Raw genomic sequence first — 14890 nt, forward strand, 5'->3', positions numbered from 1 at the left:
TATTAATTAAAACAGACTGAATAATAGACGATCAAATTTTTTTTTAATTGTTGCTGTTAAAAACAATATTAATTTCATTGTCGGTAATATTACATCAGCGATGGAATGTTCTAGAACTTTTTACAAAATTTAGCTAGAACAACTAAATAGATTCTTTATTGTCAGGAAATTTTACAATTTATTCTTTCAGTAAGTAGCTTTTTTAAATTTATAATTTTTTGGGGGTAAAAAGTTATATTTTTTAAAAAATAGTAAAAAAGCTTGCATGTGCTTCGTTTTTCGAATAAGTGGGCTAGACCCAACTGCACAGTGCGTTAGCCATTTCTCCTCCATTTTCACACTAAAGGCAAGGCAGTCACGTTGTTAGCTCAGCACAATTCTGTTTTTTACTCTAGGATTGTTTCTAATTTTCACCATAGAATTGTAAGTTTCTTTAATAGCATTTATTTTTTATAGAATTATATTTTTAGAAGTTCTTACTTTTTTCGATAAACATAAAATGAATCGTGTAATTATGGTGCCGGTAGGCTTAATTAATTTCTTAGTACCACTGCATTTGAAATTTCAGCTTCTTTCAGAAGATATTAAATTAGAAATGATTTCATAGATTTTAAATCTGTTTTTTGTTTCTACTTTTTAGTGGGAAGTCGCTTATAAGTAATCTTGAAAGTTACGTGAGCTATTTATGTAAAGTAAATGCAAGCACATTATTTTAATTCAATGCCGGAATCGAGTTATGCTTCATTTGAAAACTAAAATTTTTAATTTTTTTTTTTTTAATTTTTTATCCGTACCATTAAGATTTTTCTAATTCGCATGGCAGAATTTTAACATGTGTGGTGTAACAATTGCGAAGTAAGAACTGAACAAGGTTTATGAATTTGGATACAACAACTACATATCGTGGCGTTTGACAAAACTATTTCCCTTCTCGCAGTTCGTGACTTGAAACCCCTTTATATCGTCAATTTTTGTGATTAAAATCATAGCGCTCCTAAACTTAGTATTTTTGGGAGATAAAAGATAGTAGAAATTATTCGTTGTATTTATGAAAATATTTGGGTTTGATGCCACCAGTTGCTTCTGTTAGCCGAATGAGATTAAAAAAAAAGAAGAGATTAATGGTGAAATTTCTTTATGTATTCAACCTTTTCTGATTCTTTTTCCATGTCCACTTGAAGATTTTTATTTTATAGTAAAACTAGTCAGCAAATTTTACATACCAGTTTACAACCAATTGAAGAAAAGTAAGTGCTTTTCGAAGTACCAACCTTGTGCTTTCCCATTGGTGCTGGGCGAGACCAAGATATCTAAAAATTTGAGAGGTTTCTGGTGTGCTGGCCTTTTATACACGGTAACTTCTCGGGGATGTAAATCTTATTGAAAAGGCGGTACTGCAGTCTATCAGGGTGTTCAGAAGTCTTCGGACACCTCAGAAACTGCAGGTGCCATTTTGCTCTAGGTTATATTTTTTTGCCGATAACACAGGTAATTCCATCTTGGTTAAACTGGAAGTAATTCCTCTTTGCAAAAATTTCTGTCTGAAAGATACTTGAGAGCCCCTGGATTTTAAACATAACACTCAAGCCCTAGACAAATATGAGCATAATTTATGAATTAGAACAATAATAATTCTGCCATTTTGTAGTTTTATTACATTACCTACTCATCAGTTTTGTACTAGCAAAATATACTTTGGTTTTAACTTATGAGAAAACGTTTTTTTAAAATTACTTTGTGAACAATTCGTACCACCAGTGCAATGTACAACTTTTTTTTTCGTTCGTTAACTAGATGTACAGACTTCCAAGAATATTAAGGTTGGCGGCCAACAGAAATTTGGGTCGAACCTACGCTAAAGATGTACGTTTTGGCCCAGAAGTTAGAGGACTTATGCTACAAGGAGTCGATATCCTTGCAGATGCTGTGGCTGTCACCATGGGACCAAAGGTATAGTATTATTTTACGTTTCTCATTCTTTTTGAAAGAATTGCGACAATATATTTTATTAAGGTTGATTTTCTTAAAACCTATAAAATATTAGATATGAAAATAGATCTTATTTTATTAGAAACGTTCCTAGGAAAATTTGAGGAAGGGGTGGTTAGACTTTCCTTTAAAGAGTCATTTTATTGATGTATGGTTATATTCTTAAAAATAACGATAATGTGGATTAAATGTATCGATGAAATCGTGAGTTAGAGATAAAACGGAACGTGGTTATATTCTTAATAATAACGTTAATGTGGATTAAATGTATCGTTGAAATCGTGAGTTAGAGATAAACGGAACGACGGAAGTGCGAATGTCTTTCATATGTTTTCTTGCTCGATTTGTTTTTCTTTTTTAACCCAACCGAACCGTGCTTTTCCAGTATACCATTATTGTGTGTCTTGTTGGAACTTCTTTTTAATTACAAACGTTTCTGAATATCAATTAAAGGTATGATTGATTATATCTTAGAGCTCAGCTCGAGTTTGCCTTTGGATTCTGCGAACCTAAATCGTTGCACACCGTTTTTTGTAGGTCTTGTTTGGTTATTCAGACTAGGTCAGATCACCAGTTCCGAAGACGGACTGATATGTTATTCAAATAATTTTTCAGGGAAGAAACGTAATATTGGAACAGTCTTGGGGGTCACCAAAAATTACAAAGGATGGCGTTACTGTGGCCAAAGGTGTGGAATTAAAAGACAAATTCCAGAACATTGGTGCACGCTTGGTGCAGGATGTGGCTAATAACACTAATGAAGAGGCTGGAGATGGAACCACTACGGCCACTGTGCTGGCTAGAGCAATAGCCAAGGAAGGTTTCGAAAAAATTAGTAAAGGTGCCAACCCCATTGAAATTAGGCGAGGTAAATTTTTATTCAGTTTATAAAATTTTGTATAATAGTTACTGTTTGTGTTCAGAATGATTAAATGATAATAATTTTTTTGTTTTCCGTTAGGCGTCATGCTTGCTGTAGATGCAATCATAGAACATTTGAAGACCCTTTCCAAACCAGTGACCACTCCTGAAGAAATCGCCCAAGTTGCTACTATTTCCGCTAACGGTGACAAGAATATTGGTGATTTGATCTCAGATGCTATGAAGAAGGTCAGGCTTTTCTTTTTGTTATTTTTATTGAAGTTATTTTTTTTTTTTTGGCGCATCAACAGCTGAGGTTATTAGCGCCCGGAGCTTTTTCCAGTGCACTGCCGGCCTCCGGACAGTGTTCTCTCGTTACAGACAACACTGTCCATCACCGGACAGTGAGCTGTAAGAAGCTCCTAGGAAGAGAAAATCTAAGGGCTAGCTGCTGGATTCGAACCCGGGACCTCCGCGTGGGAGTCCAGTATGCTAACCTCATAGCTAATCCCTTCCCTATATATTGAAGTTATTAATTTCAATTTTGTTTATTACAACTATTGTATTAATTAATATCAGGTTGGAAAGGAAGGTGTTATTACTGTGAAAGATGGCAAGACGTTAAATGACGAACTGGAGGTAATTGAAGGCATGAAGTTCGACAGAGGGTACATCTCTCCATACTTCATTAACACTACCAAAGGTAAGCTCTCCTTTATGGTTGTCGTCGAATAGATTTTCCATATTGAGTTTAAAGCCCCTTATTGTCAACAAAATTAACTGTTTCTATCCACCGTATATAACCAAAAAAAAAATCCAAATTTGACCCTTCACTTAGGTGCCACCAGAGGATATCCACATTAAGGTTTTGACCAAAGCAGTATGATTTGTTTTTTAGGCTGCTCTAAAAGGGTCAGCATTCTGTAATGTTAGGTCCTTTTTCACTGATATGGAAGGTCAAATTCGTTACCTAAAATTCTCCTACAGAAAGTTCCTAATTACCCAATGGATGGTTCAATTCCTCCAAAGTGATTCGCTACGTTTTTCTATATAGATGGAAAATAAATTAAATGCTTAAAGATTTACAATTTCTTTCTTTTATCACTTTACTATAAAAATTCGTTTTTAGAGACTAGTTTTACGTGGGACTTCTTTCACCTTTTGGTATTTTGTAAACGTTTTACAGAGAACATTTACTTTCGTTATTGAGTGCTAAAAAATACGAAGTACATTAAAAAAAAGTAATAATAATCAAATTAATGCTTGTTATATTTTACAGGCGCTAAGGTAGAGTTCCAAGACTGTTTAGTGTTATTCTCAGAGAAGAAAATATCATCCGTACAATCCATTATTCCGGCATTAGAGTATGCGAATACCAAAAGAAAACCTCTGGTAATAATTGCTGAAGACATTGATGGCGAAGCGCTCTCCACGCTGGTTGTAAACAGGTATTCTAAAGAGACATTAATCAATTTCAAATCTCATCGATATTTTAAAAATAAGAAAACAAAAATTCTTTAAACAAGAATCTTATTTAACGGTGCTTGTATTTTAATATTTATTCAAGAGAACAATTAACATTCTTATTGTATGCATCAAGTTTGTTTTGAGATTACTTAAAGGAAGTATTTTTTAGGCTGAAAATTGGTCTGCAGGTAGCCGCAGTGAAGGCACCAGGGTTCGGAGACAACAGAAAGGCAACACTGCAAGATATGGCAATTGCTACAGGTAGGTTGGTCCTTGAGATTTTTGTCTTCGGTACTTGTCCTCGATTTTGTAGTGCTTCGTCTCGAACTGAATCATTTCTTGAGTCTGCCATTATCACTATTAGCAAGTACTAACTAGTTCTTCGGCAGTAAAACCAGTTTAGTGTGATGATCTGAAATATCTGACACCTCTTGTATGAACTTATACTGATTATATCATACTTATCTGTCTGACTAAACTACACTGTAATGGAGCGTGATTCTTCTGCTACCAAAAGATGAATCTCCTCTACTAAAATTAGCTACTTAATAACAATACATACAGTCATTAACTCAAACGTTCCACTTCCTGATTCTAGGAGGCTTAGTGTTTGGCGATGAAGGGACAAATATTAAACTAGAAGATGTACAACCATCAGATCTCGGCCAGGTTGGCGAAGTGGTCATCACCAAGGATGATACACTTTTGCTGAAAGGAAGGGGTAAAAAGGAAGATATCGATCGCAGAGCCGATCAATTGCGAGATCAGATCAGCGAAAGTACTTCCGAATATGAGAGGGAGAAATTACAGGAACGGCTGGCTAGACTGGCCTCAGGTGTGGCAGTGCTGAAAGTTGGTGGATCCAGCGAGGTAAGGTTTTTTATAGATGGTCAAAATTATATTTATTTCCATGCAGGTCATTATTTAATGTCTTTTGCGTTACCGTCCAAAGAGTAAGAAAGGTTTTGTGAAGGGCCGGTGACGGCTGTCGTAGGATGGTTCTGGGCCTTCTGAAGCTTCTAAATCTCTAGTTATTAGAATTATTAAAAATTATACAAAATTTAATTCGTTTTTTTATTTTAAAGAAGTTTGTCATGATGAATTTTACTGTTTAAAAATAAAACTGCTACACCTCTTTTGATGTAATAATGATAATATGTTGTAGCTGAATAAACTTCTTAAGGAACGATCAGCTGTGAACGTTCAGTAGGTCATTAAATAGAAACTAGAGCAGTAATTCTGAGCGAGATTTTCTTTTCTTTTTTTTGTAAAGGTTGAGGTAAATGAGAAGAAAGACCGTGTGAACGACGCCCTGAACGCGACCAGAGCGGCCGTCGAGGAGGGAATCGTTCCTGGTGGAGGTACCGCCCTGTTGAGGTGTATCAAGAAACTGGGACAGTTGAAGCCGTCTAATGAAGATCAAAAAACAGGTAAACTGGGAAAAATGCAGTTAGTTTTCCGGGATAACATCATTCTGCGTATATCGTCCGTATTCAAGTTGCCAAAATCTTATTTATTAAGATATTTAGGGTTTGTAGTTACTGCAGTTAGGTGAAAAGTTGCATTGAATGATGATACTGTTAAACCATTCTCTAAATCTAATTTGGCGGTGGATTATATTCTGAAAAGAGCTTGAGTCCTTCAAGATTTCTTGGATGGATTTCCACATGCCTGTTGGATAATGGCGAAACTTTGGCTCTGACAATGTATAAACAAGAATGTATCAGGTGAAGTAGAGGAACTTGGTTTTCAGAAAGTTGAACAACTCTCATCAGCTCACCCCTTACTTTCTAGTAACTTTCTAAAAATGTTGTACGGCTCTGATCCAAATTTTTCTACCCGGAAGTAATATATTAAAGGAACTGGGATTGTTCAAGAAATGTAGAAAAGTTTTGCACACCCCTTCTCCATTCTTCTTCGTATATCGTCCTAATTCATGATTATTATTGCCGTCAGCTGCCAGTTAGTTGCATTGAATGATGATACTGTTAAACCATTCTCTAAATCTAATTTGGCGGTGGATTGTATTCTGAAAAGAGCTTGAGTCCTTCAAGATTTCTTGGATGGATTTCCACATGCCTGTTGGATAATGGCGAAACTTTGGCCCTGACAATGTATCAGCTGGCGAGGAGGAATTCATTTTCAGAAAGCTGTACGGTTCCGATCAAAATATTCTTTCCAGAAGTAATACAATCCTTCTCCTAAATAGTGTGGGAGTTAGGTACGTTGTAGATGATTTCACGGGCTTAATTTTGACTTAAATCAGCTAAACACTAGTTTGGATTTCCTGTAAGTAAAGTTTTAAGATTTGATGGGACTTTCTGTCATTATGTATGTTAATCGGATTGATTAAGTTTTTATCAGAATCCGAACTTTCTGTTTGCGGAAAATGGAAAAAGATCGTGCCTAGTTCAAAAATAGTTCTGAAACGATTCCTGTCACTTCCATAAGGTTGGTAGTTCTGTAACTTTTATTAGAAAGATTTCCCGGGAATTGGTTCCTCATCACGAAAGGTTGGGTATGGCTTTTAAAGTTTCTCCTTAACTATCCTTGTTTCATATATTTCTTCATTCATAAATTATATGTAGAAAACATTCTTTATATAATCTAGTTTCCATGAAAGAATGCTCTTTAATCATTTTAATTTGTGATGTTTTCTTTGCCAGGTATTGAAATAGTTGCCAAAGCCTTGAAAATGCCATGCATGACAATAGCACAAAACGCAGGAGTTGATGCGGCCGTTGTTGTAAATAAGGTAAAATAATACTCCTTTTGTATTCGCAAATAAATCAAGAGAGAATTCCGAGCTTGAATCTTGAAGCCAGTAGATTATATAATAATTTACGAGTTTTTTTAATAACAATTGTCCGAATTCTAAACGGGCTTTCTAAAGACTTAAGAGTGGAGTAGGAGTAGGAGAACTTGAAGATTGGTTGTTATACCAAATCTCCAGAACATGGTTCACAATCAATTGATTATTTAGTGTGAACCTACAGCTCGGATCATCCTGTAGATTTGAATCTGAAGCATCCACTTTTGGAAATTGTTGAACATAACATAGCTTATAATTAGATTGCTTGTTCTACATGTTAATCTCTAGGGGCGTAGTACAGCTCTAAGCAGCAACATTATATTACAGTTACACAACAACATAATTGTCAAAAAACGTGACAAATCTACCTTTGTGTAATCTGACTTGAATTTTTTTTTAAATTCTCAACTCAGCCATTAACTCCTCCCCCCACGCCCCTTCGTCTATGTGAAACAGCTAAATATATTTGTCCATATCGAGATTTTAAACGAAAAATCTTCAAAAGAATATTTGGTATGATGATTTAATTTATTGCTTATTTCTGACACCTCTTATGAAAAATAAATTCTTGATTTGAATTTCTTTTCTGACCAAATATTTTAAAATATATTTTATTACATGTATCAGTAATGTTCTATTAATTTGTAATTAAGAGTACGCAACTTTGTTTGTGTCCCCAGGTGTTGGACGCCTCAGGTGATACCGGATATGACGCGCTGAACAATGAGTATGTCAACATGATGGACAGAGGTATCATCGACCCTACCAAGGTAATTATTGTCTCTCTGCTTACATAACTTATTGACATAATCTTTTGATACTAAAATACTAGTTACTTTTATCCCCGTTTTGTTGAAATCCATTTCTAAGTAAATTGGAAACTGTTGTTGCCTTTGGGGGCGCAGCAATAATACTTAATGCTGCTTATCTTTAGTGTACTCGATACGCCATTGTTCGGGCCCTGGAGTGAATTCTTCATTCAACTTATGTCATTCACCCCTTCCTAAGTGAACATTTGTAAGATCTTTGTATCTCTTTTGCAGGTAACTCCAAGCTTCATAACTAGAACTTATCACATTTTAGTGGCATGCGTTTTCATTGTTGGTCGAAATTTGCCCCAATAATTTTTCTTAATATTTTGAATATTTCAAAATGGGGGTAATTTTTTTTTCGCAACATCTCTTAAGTATCTCGCAAGCGCTCTGTATAGAACTAAGAATATTAGTTTTTATTTTTCTTGTATCGATAGAACTTCGAACCTTGAGTAATATCAGCGTTCGAGGACAGTGTAGAGTTCTAGAACAAGACAATGAACTGTTTTTAAGTAAAAATCATCATTTATTTCCCCATTTTCCTATTTATTGTAGTTCCTGTTCGGACTTTAATAAACTAAATAATACCTACACAAAATCAATTTATATTAATATTAATATATTATATTATTTTATTATATTAAGAGCTGTGGGGTTCAGCCAAACCTACAGAACATACGGACTGTACAGACATTTCGGTCAAAACTCCTCCGACAGACAGCTGACGCTCCTTTCTACGGTGACTAACCTCACTCTTCACAGCGACCTCAACATTCCCTTTATAGACCAACTCGCCAAGACAATACCAAAACTACCATACTACACTCTCGACTAGCTCTAATCCTCTTGTACGGTCTCTCACTTCTTCTGACATCCCTAATACTTCTCGCCGACTGAATCGCCAGTGGCCCCGCGACTTCCTTATAGTCTGAAGGCCTAAACGCCATTATTCTCCTATCTCTCCCCTCTCCTCCTCACATTCGCCTCTCTCCTATAGAGAGTGCTACCGCTGGGTAGCTTCTCTCCTCCCGCACCAGTTCATCTCATTCACCTCCTATTTACTTATTGCATACAATGTGTACAGATTGTAAATTACTAAATAAATAAAAAAAAAAAAATTAATTTTTAAAGCCGACGCCAAATGGTGTCAGCGTTTATCACAATGCGAGACCCCTCACACCCATCTTTCCTCTCGTAACTTTTGTGATACTCTTACGATGTCATCATGCTCATATCTTATTAATCAGCGACGTCGGAATCTGTGCTGCGTGCACCTTCAGTTATTCCTGCTTGTCGCTGTTGCAACGAACTACAAGCAAACATGTATGTTACTATGATAAGTGTACCAACATAACAAAATTTCACCGAACATTTATCCCTTAAATACTTATTCTTCTCTGGATAGAGCAGTTTCCTTTCCTTGCTCTCTCTCTAGAGAGCTCTCTTGCAAATTTCGCCTTTTTACGGTGTAATTTGTGTTGTTTGCTGTGCTACAGGTGGTGAGGACAGCTTTGACCGACGCCGCCGGTGTGGCCTCCCTGCTGACAACGGCCGAGGCAGTGGTGACGGAGATCCCACAGAAGGAGCCGGCGATGCCCGGCGGCATGGGCGGTGGAATGGGTGGCATGGGCGGGATGGGAGGCATGGGCGGTATGATGTAACAGACGCCGCACCGGAAGTAATAACTCTTCATCTACTAACTAGTTGAGCGTGTGTGTTGTGAGTGTTTAGTTGTTGGAGGGGGCTGGGGGGCAGTCTCTGCTGGCGCAGTTCAGGAACTGTTTGTTGTAAATATTGATAAATAAATATGTGTAGTCGTGATGTTGAGATTTGGAGCTCTGTAGAGGTGTGGGGGGTGTCCGCAGACTCCACTTTATAGTCAGCCAGTTGTAGTAATAAGTGGGTGCCCTCCTTACCTATGCAAGCTGCAGAATCACAACATCCTGCTCATCAGTGAGTAATAACTCCTGGCGTTTATATTTTCAAAAAAAAAATAAAAGTCTATCTTTATAGGAGAACCAAATTGTAGTCTATCTTTAGTCAAATAAAAAGTTTTGTTTAGGATTTATTACTATTGTTCATATACCTTTATTAGTAATTCATTGTTTACTTGAAAGACTTCTTTTACTTTTTTTTTCTTTTTAGCTTTAAAATATTTTTGTACCAGTTTTAAGTTGTTAAAATTTTATATTATATATACAAATTTATATAAAACTGAATTTAAAGAACAAAAAAATATTTAAAAAAAAATCAAAAACAAAAAAAAATTGAAAAAACAAACTTTGCAATTGTTCAAAATGAATAAAGAAGCAAAATTCATTCCAAAATTGTATTTTCATTTATTTATAATTCCCAAATCTTTTCCAGGTGAGGCTCACTAAGTTTTCAGTCCCTAAGTCTTTAATTATGTTAAACTAGATCTTCAAATTTGGGAAGTGGATGAGGTTTTTTTTTCTAGTTTAACATGAGGAAGGTGGACTCTGTGCCGATGGGCGTGACTCCAAGCCAAGACTAAGGGTGTCGAGAGGAAAATCTAGCAAGATTAGTTCCATACCTAAAACTTTTAATCATCTTCAACTTTGAAACTTTAGCAACATTCAGCCTAAAATAGCTTTCGATATCTTCTAACGAATCGAATTCTATTTAAGGCTCCCATTATCACACAGACAGAAACCCACGTTGTTTTCGTACAAAGTACACAAAAAAAAAACCCTTCAATTTCGGTACGAATATCCAGATAGCAATATTTTCTCATTTCAAGGTGAATGTGAAAAGGTTGGTACACCCACCACAACAGATGTTTGTTGTACACATTATGGAAGAAATCTATTGTAAAAGATCGATTACCAATTTTGCAATATGGTCTTACCGGAATAATTACATGCACGCTATCTGGCTGACACACCTGAAATTATGATTTTACTTTGACCAATTATAGGTAGCTAATATTTACGGCTAATTTTCGAACTAAAAAATTTATTTTTTGCTGGTTGAAAGTATTTCTTGCATTGATGTGTCTTTTTAGACCGAATTTTACGCAGCCTTTTTGATAATTTTGTTGTCCATTTAGTAAAAATTATGTTTTAATTGAGGCAAGTAGAATTTTAACAATAATTTTTTACACCAGGATTCTCTAAAACGATTATTATTTCCGACAAACATTATTATTAAGTCATGGTTACCTTTAAACGAAATTTTAACTGAGAAAAAGGAAAAATGAGCAACAAGCGATTAAAAAATAAATACAAGATTCTATATTTACAAACAAACAAAATAATAATTAGACATGTTATTAGGAGCCCATTTTACATTTCTTTTTTAAAAATTAATCATAGAAATATGTACCATTTTTACTTAAGAAAACTATTTCTTTTCTTTAGATTTCATTAAAATAAAACAGTTTGTGATCACAGATTTTTGTTTCATACAAATTTGCTAATTTTTTACTTGAGAGGGTCCACATTTGTGGAATTCAGGAAATTTTTGTGAACAAATATAATTGATTCTTATAGTAAAATAGTTACTGTTTTTATTCTTACTTTTTAGTTTGAATTCACTATCAGAAAAAAGATTCACTTAGTTCGGTAATTATTCATTTAAAATGAAAATTAGTTATTCTGAGAAAATTACTGTAGAATTCTTTAAACAATCAATAATATTGTCAATATTATCCATGACAAAAGGCTGCGAAGAATGTCGCGCTGCAGGGGAGGCTGATGGCCAATGTAGGAGGCCCGCGGGTTAAGCTGCCCGCCGAGTCTTGGATGAGCGTCACCCGCTTCATACACACACTTTGTGTGGAGAAGATGTGTGGGCAGATGTTCTGAATAAAGTGGCATAAAAGTAAGAGGCTAGCCAGAGATCACACAGCCTTGATGAACTGCGAATTGCCTTGGCATACCTCACTGCATCCGAGCCTGCAATCATAATAATTGGTGGGGGTGATCGCCATTGCCGCTGGAGAGCATAAGAAGCTGGAAGTGGTCAGGAACTGCAGAATGAGTAAATGAATGAATACAAAAAGAGCTAATCTGCTAAGATTGAGAAAAAGACATTTCCATTAATAAAAGCACCGGACTCAAAGGTAAGATAGAATTGAAAGATGACTAATTAGGTCTAATTTTTCTTCATGAAATTGACTCAAATTAATGTTATAATAAATTAATACTCAGACAGCTATGTTCGATATAATTTTAGGCCGGCCATGTTCTCGTGGCAAATCAGTTTGTCTGCAAACTTCATAAGAAGTCTCTGGCGAACTTACCCAATACTCGCAAGCCTCTATCAATGTCTATTTGCACCCTTAATTTCTAGCTTCGGTTCACATAGTGCACTTTTGATCTGTTATATAAAAAAGAAACAAGCTAATGCAAAAAATCAGAATGTTTACTACAAACATGAAAAAGCAATCAGACGGTACGATTTCTCGTTGTCCTCTAACTTAAAATTCTTACAAATACTTAATAAATAAATTGCAAAATAAAAATATGTAAAAAAAAACATTATTTATTATAAAATCTTCATTGAAACTAGGGCCTTAAAGGTCCTTTTGGTAAGGCACACAAACACAATATCAGATATTGAGATATAGTCTCCCATTTTAAAAGATAACCTTTATAGAAAATAAAAATATTTAAAAAAATAGTCTCTAAATTGTTGGGGGTAGTCAGTCTTGGTTTGTTAGTTGAACTGAAGGAGTTTCGAGCTGGTCATGGACCGGTTTAGGAGCTTCCGCTTTGACGACTTGATCTTTAGAAGATGAGAAAGAGTACTTAGACAGTGGGATGTACCTGTAACAATAATAATAATAAAAAAAACCTCCTTAGATTTTTAAATATAAAGAAAATATGATACAAGGTGCGTTCCACTAAGCGCTCACAACGATCAAAATATACCTTCAGTCGTTCCACATGACGACCGCGGTCTTTGTGGTCGTGGCGAAAAAGTCACTAATGACGTCATTATTTTCGCTCACGCGAAGCTCACAACGCCCCACTTTAAGAACAGGGTCGAACTGGACGTTCAGAAATTTGGCGCAATTTTTAAAAGCAAAGATGGTGGACCGAAAAAATTATATCAGTTAAATGAAAGTATTATCTCTAGTAAATCATTGAATGTGTTTCTCGAAAGTCTAAAAAAAATAATAAAATGAAAAATTACTTCTCCCTTTAAATACTAAATCGGAACGGGCAAAACCGCGGTCGTGAGCGTGACCGTTGTGGACGCTTAGTGGAACGCACCCATAGTCACACCAGCACGTCTTAAGCCTCTCTTTCAGAATTATGCATGCCTATGTGCGAGCACAAATAGACCCACATTTATTTGCAACTACACCAAAGAGTGTGCACCACTACTATTGGGTATGCAAACATGCTGGATAATTCGTAGATTTAATCAATCATAGGAAGCATATCTTTTTTCTTCTTTAATTTTAGGCCTAGTGTCAGTCGCTGACTCTTCCGACGGAAATCCGAAACCGTTCGGATAAAATAAAAACATGCGTGATACGACGGATAAAAGCGATAAAACCAGCGAGATTTTCAAATCGTTTGCATGAGTTCGTACTTTTAAAAAATGTTAAAAATGAAAATAGGAAATCCTCAAGAGAGTAAAGGACAAACCAGAAGAATGTGGAAGTATAACTGAAATTAGCTCGCATTCTAAATTAAAGGCTAAATTCCAAGAAGTTGCGTTGAATGGTAAAGTTGATGATTTCTTCCATTTATCGATTATTCGGTTTTTGAGAACGATTATAAATGTACATCCTGCCATTTCAAAATGTATCGCTACTTCTAGCTGTAAATACCGCAGTAAACTGCACTGGATACCCCAATCGTAATAATCCAATATTGAGCTAAATTTCTAAAAGATATTAGAAAAGCACACTTCTTATTCAGCTTAACTGGAGATCAACCAAAGAGGCCTATACTATGTCGAAATAAAAACATGTGAAAATGAGAAATTAAAGCAAGGTAGCCTAATTATTTCACAAAATTTACTCCATTATCTAGATTTTTAGAAAGAAAATAAAGCTGAACTTTTAAAAACTTGTTGTTTTATTATTATGCCCTTAAATACTTTCTTAGGATTATATACTTAAGGGTCCATAATTTTTGAAATATAGCATTAAAAGGATTCCGCGACAATAAATGAGTCATTGGATTACGTATAGTGACCTTGACGGGAAGCCGTTTTAGTACTCAGGGAATCAGAACGGACATCCTGTAAAAACTCAAATAGAAAATCTGCACGATTATAATACTTTTTTCTGTCGCAGAGTAAGAAAGAATCAAAGTAAGGAATATCTTTACAAAATAAAACAAGATATTCTGCCAATAAATGCTTACTTGGAGTGTTGTGGAGGCGAGTACGGACTGAGCCAATACAGTAGATCTATCCTCCTGGGAACACGCTCTACTTTAGGCAACCCGCTGCTACTGTTCGGAAACGCCACTCTCGCTACGTGCTCCAGTAATGAGACCAGTCGTTTAGGAAATAACTGGATGGTAAGCGACGTCAGAGTGCCAACTGAGGAGGATGGAGTGGCCGTGGTAGTACTACTTCCGGTAGTACTGCTGTCCAGGTCCATCTTTTTCGATCTCTTCATAGCTCTGGGTGAACCTGCACCACCTTCTTGTATATCTCCTGTAAAGAAAGCGCATGGTAAATAAAGAGGGAAAACAAAAGATGTTTTGGAAAAGCTTCTAATCATTCTACAAAACATTGTGTACAATCTGTGATGCCGACCATGAGGAATGCACTATTCCAGCTCTAATTTCCTAGAAATCCCAGAATCTGAAAAAAACAGCTGGGCTTCTAAATCTAAATCAACCCATCTTTGATGTTACAGCAATTGGGAAGTGTCTTCCTCTTTCTCTAGAAATCTAGCAACCATCACGTTCTGAGCTCCAAAGCTTCTTGATGTGTTCTCTGTGTCCACAAAGCTCCC

The 14890-nt window shown here is 35.7% G+C and overlaps 2 protein-coding genes across 7 annotated transcripts in view; one reads left to right on the forward strand and one right to left on the reverse strand.

The window, feature by feature from the left end:
* The first annotated feature begins 48 nt into the window (after positions 1-48).
* On the forward strand, positions 49-10268 carry LOC141448684 (heat shock protein 60A-like). Of its 2 annotated transcripts, none has more exons than XM_074117207.1 (12): positions 49-189; positions 1795-1950; positions 2605-2857; positions 2951-3099; positions 3430-3553; positions 4130-4298; positions 4487-4578; positions 4916-5187; positions 5591-5747; positions 6984-7072; positions 7810-7899; positions 9438-10268. In XM_074117207.1, the coding sequence occupies exons 2-12, from the start codon at positions 1795-1797 to the stop codon at positions 9600-9602; spliced, it is 1716 nt and encodes a 571-aa protein (XP_073973308.1). In that variant the 5' UTR covers positions 49-189; the 3' UTR covers positions 9603-10268. The 2 variants fall into 2 exon arrangements, with proteins under 2 accessions (XP_073973308.1, XP_073973307.1); XM_074117206.1 differs by lacking the exon at positions 49-189 and adding an exon at positions 266-423.
* Positions 10269-11172: 904 nt separating this feature from the next.
* Positions 11173-14890, reverse strand: part of LOC141448683 (pancreatic triacylglycerol lipase-like) — a 41499-nt gene continuing 37781 nt past the window's right edge. For all 5 annotated transcript variants that reach the window (XM_074117202.1, XM_074117204.1, XM_074117201.1 and 2 more), the window contains 2 exons: positions 14289-14586; positions 11173-12731 (listed from right to left, as the gene is read on the reverse strand). In XM_074117202.1, the coding sequence (XP_073973303.1) occupies positions 12608-12731; positions 14289-14586 (422 nt within the window). In that variant the 3' untranslated portion in view covers positions 11173-12607. The remainder of the gene's footprint in view (positions 12732-14288; positions 14587-14890) is intronic.

This window comes from Rhodnius prolixus, unplaced genomic scaffold, assembly GCF_049639745.1.
Source record: "Rhodnius prolixus isolate KJV_2025 unplaced genomic scaffold, Rpr scaffold_2, whole genome shotgun sequence".
Lineage (NCBI taxonomy): Eukaryota > Metazoa > Arthropoda > Insecta > Hemiptera > Reduviidae > Rhodnius > Rhodnius prolixus.

Coding starts and splice junctions, on each gene's coding strand:
- LOC141448684 (XM_074117207.1), top strand. CDS start 1,795: ATGTACAGACTTCCAAGAATATTAAGGTTGGCGGCCAACAGAAATTTG. Junction 2,858..2,950: donor CCCCATTGAAATTAGGCGAG/GTAAATTTTTAT, acceptor GTTTTCCGTTAG/GCGTCATGCTTGCTGTAGAT. Junction 3,554..4,129: donor CTTCATTAACACTACCAAAG/GTAAGCTCTCCT, acceptor TATATTTTACAG/GCGCTAAGGTAGAGTTCCAA.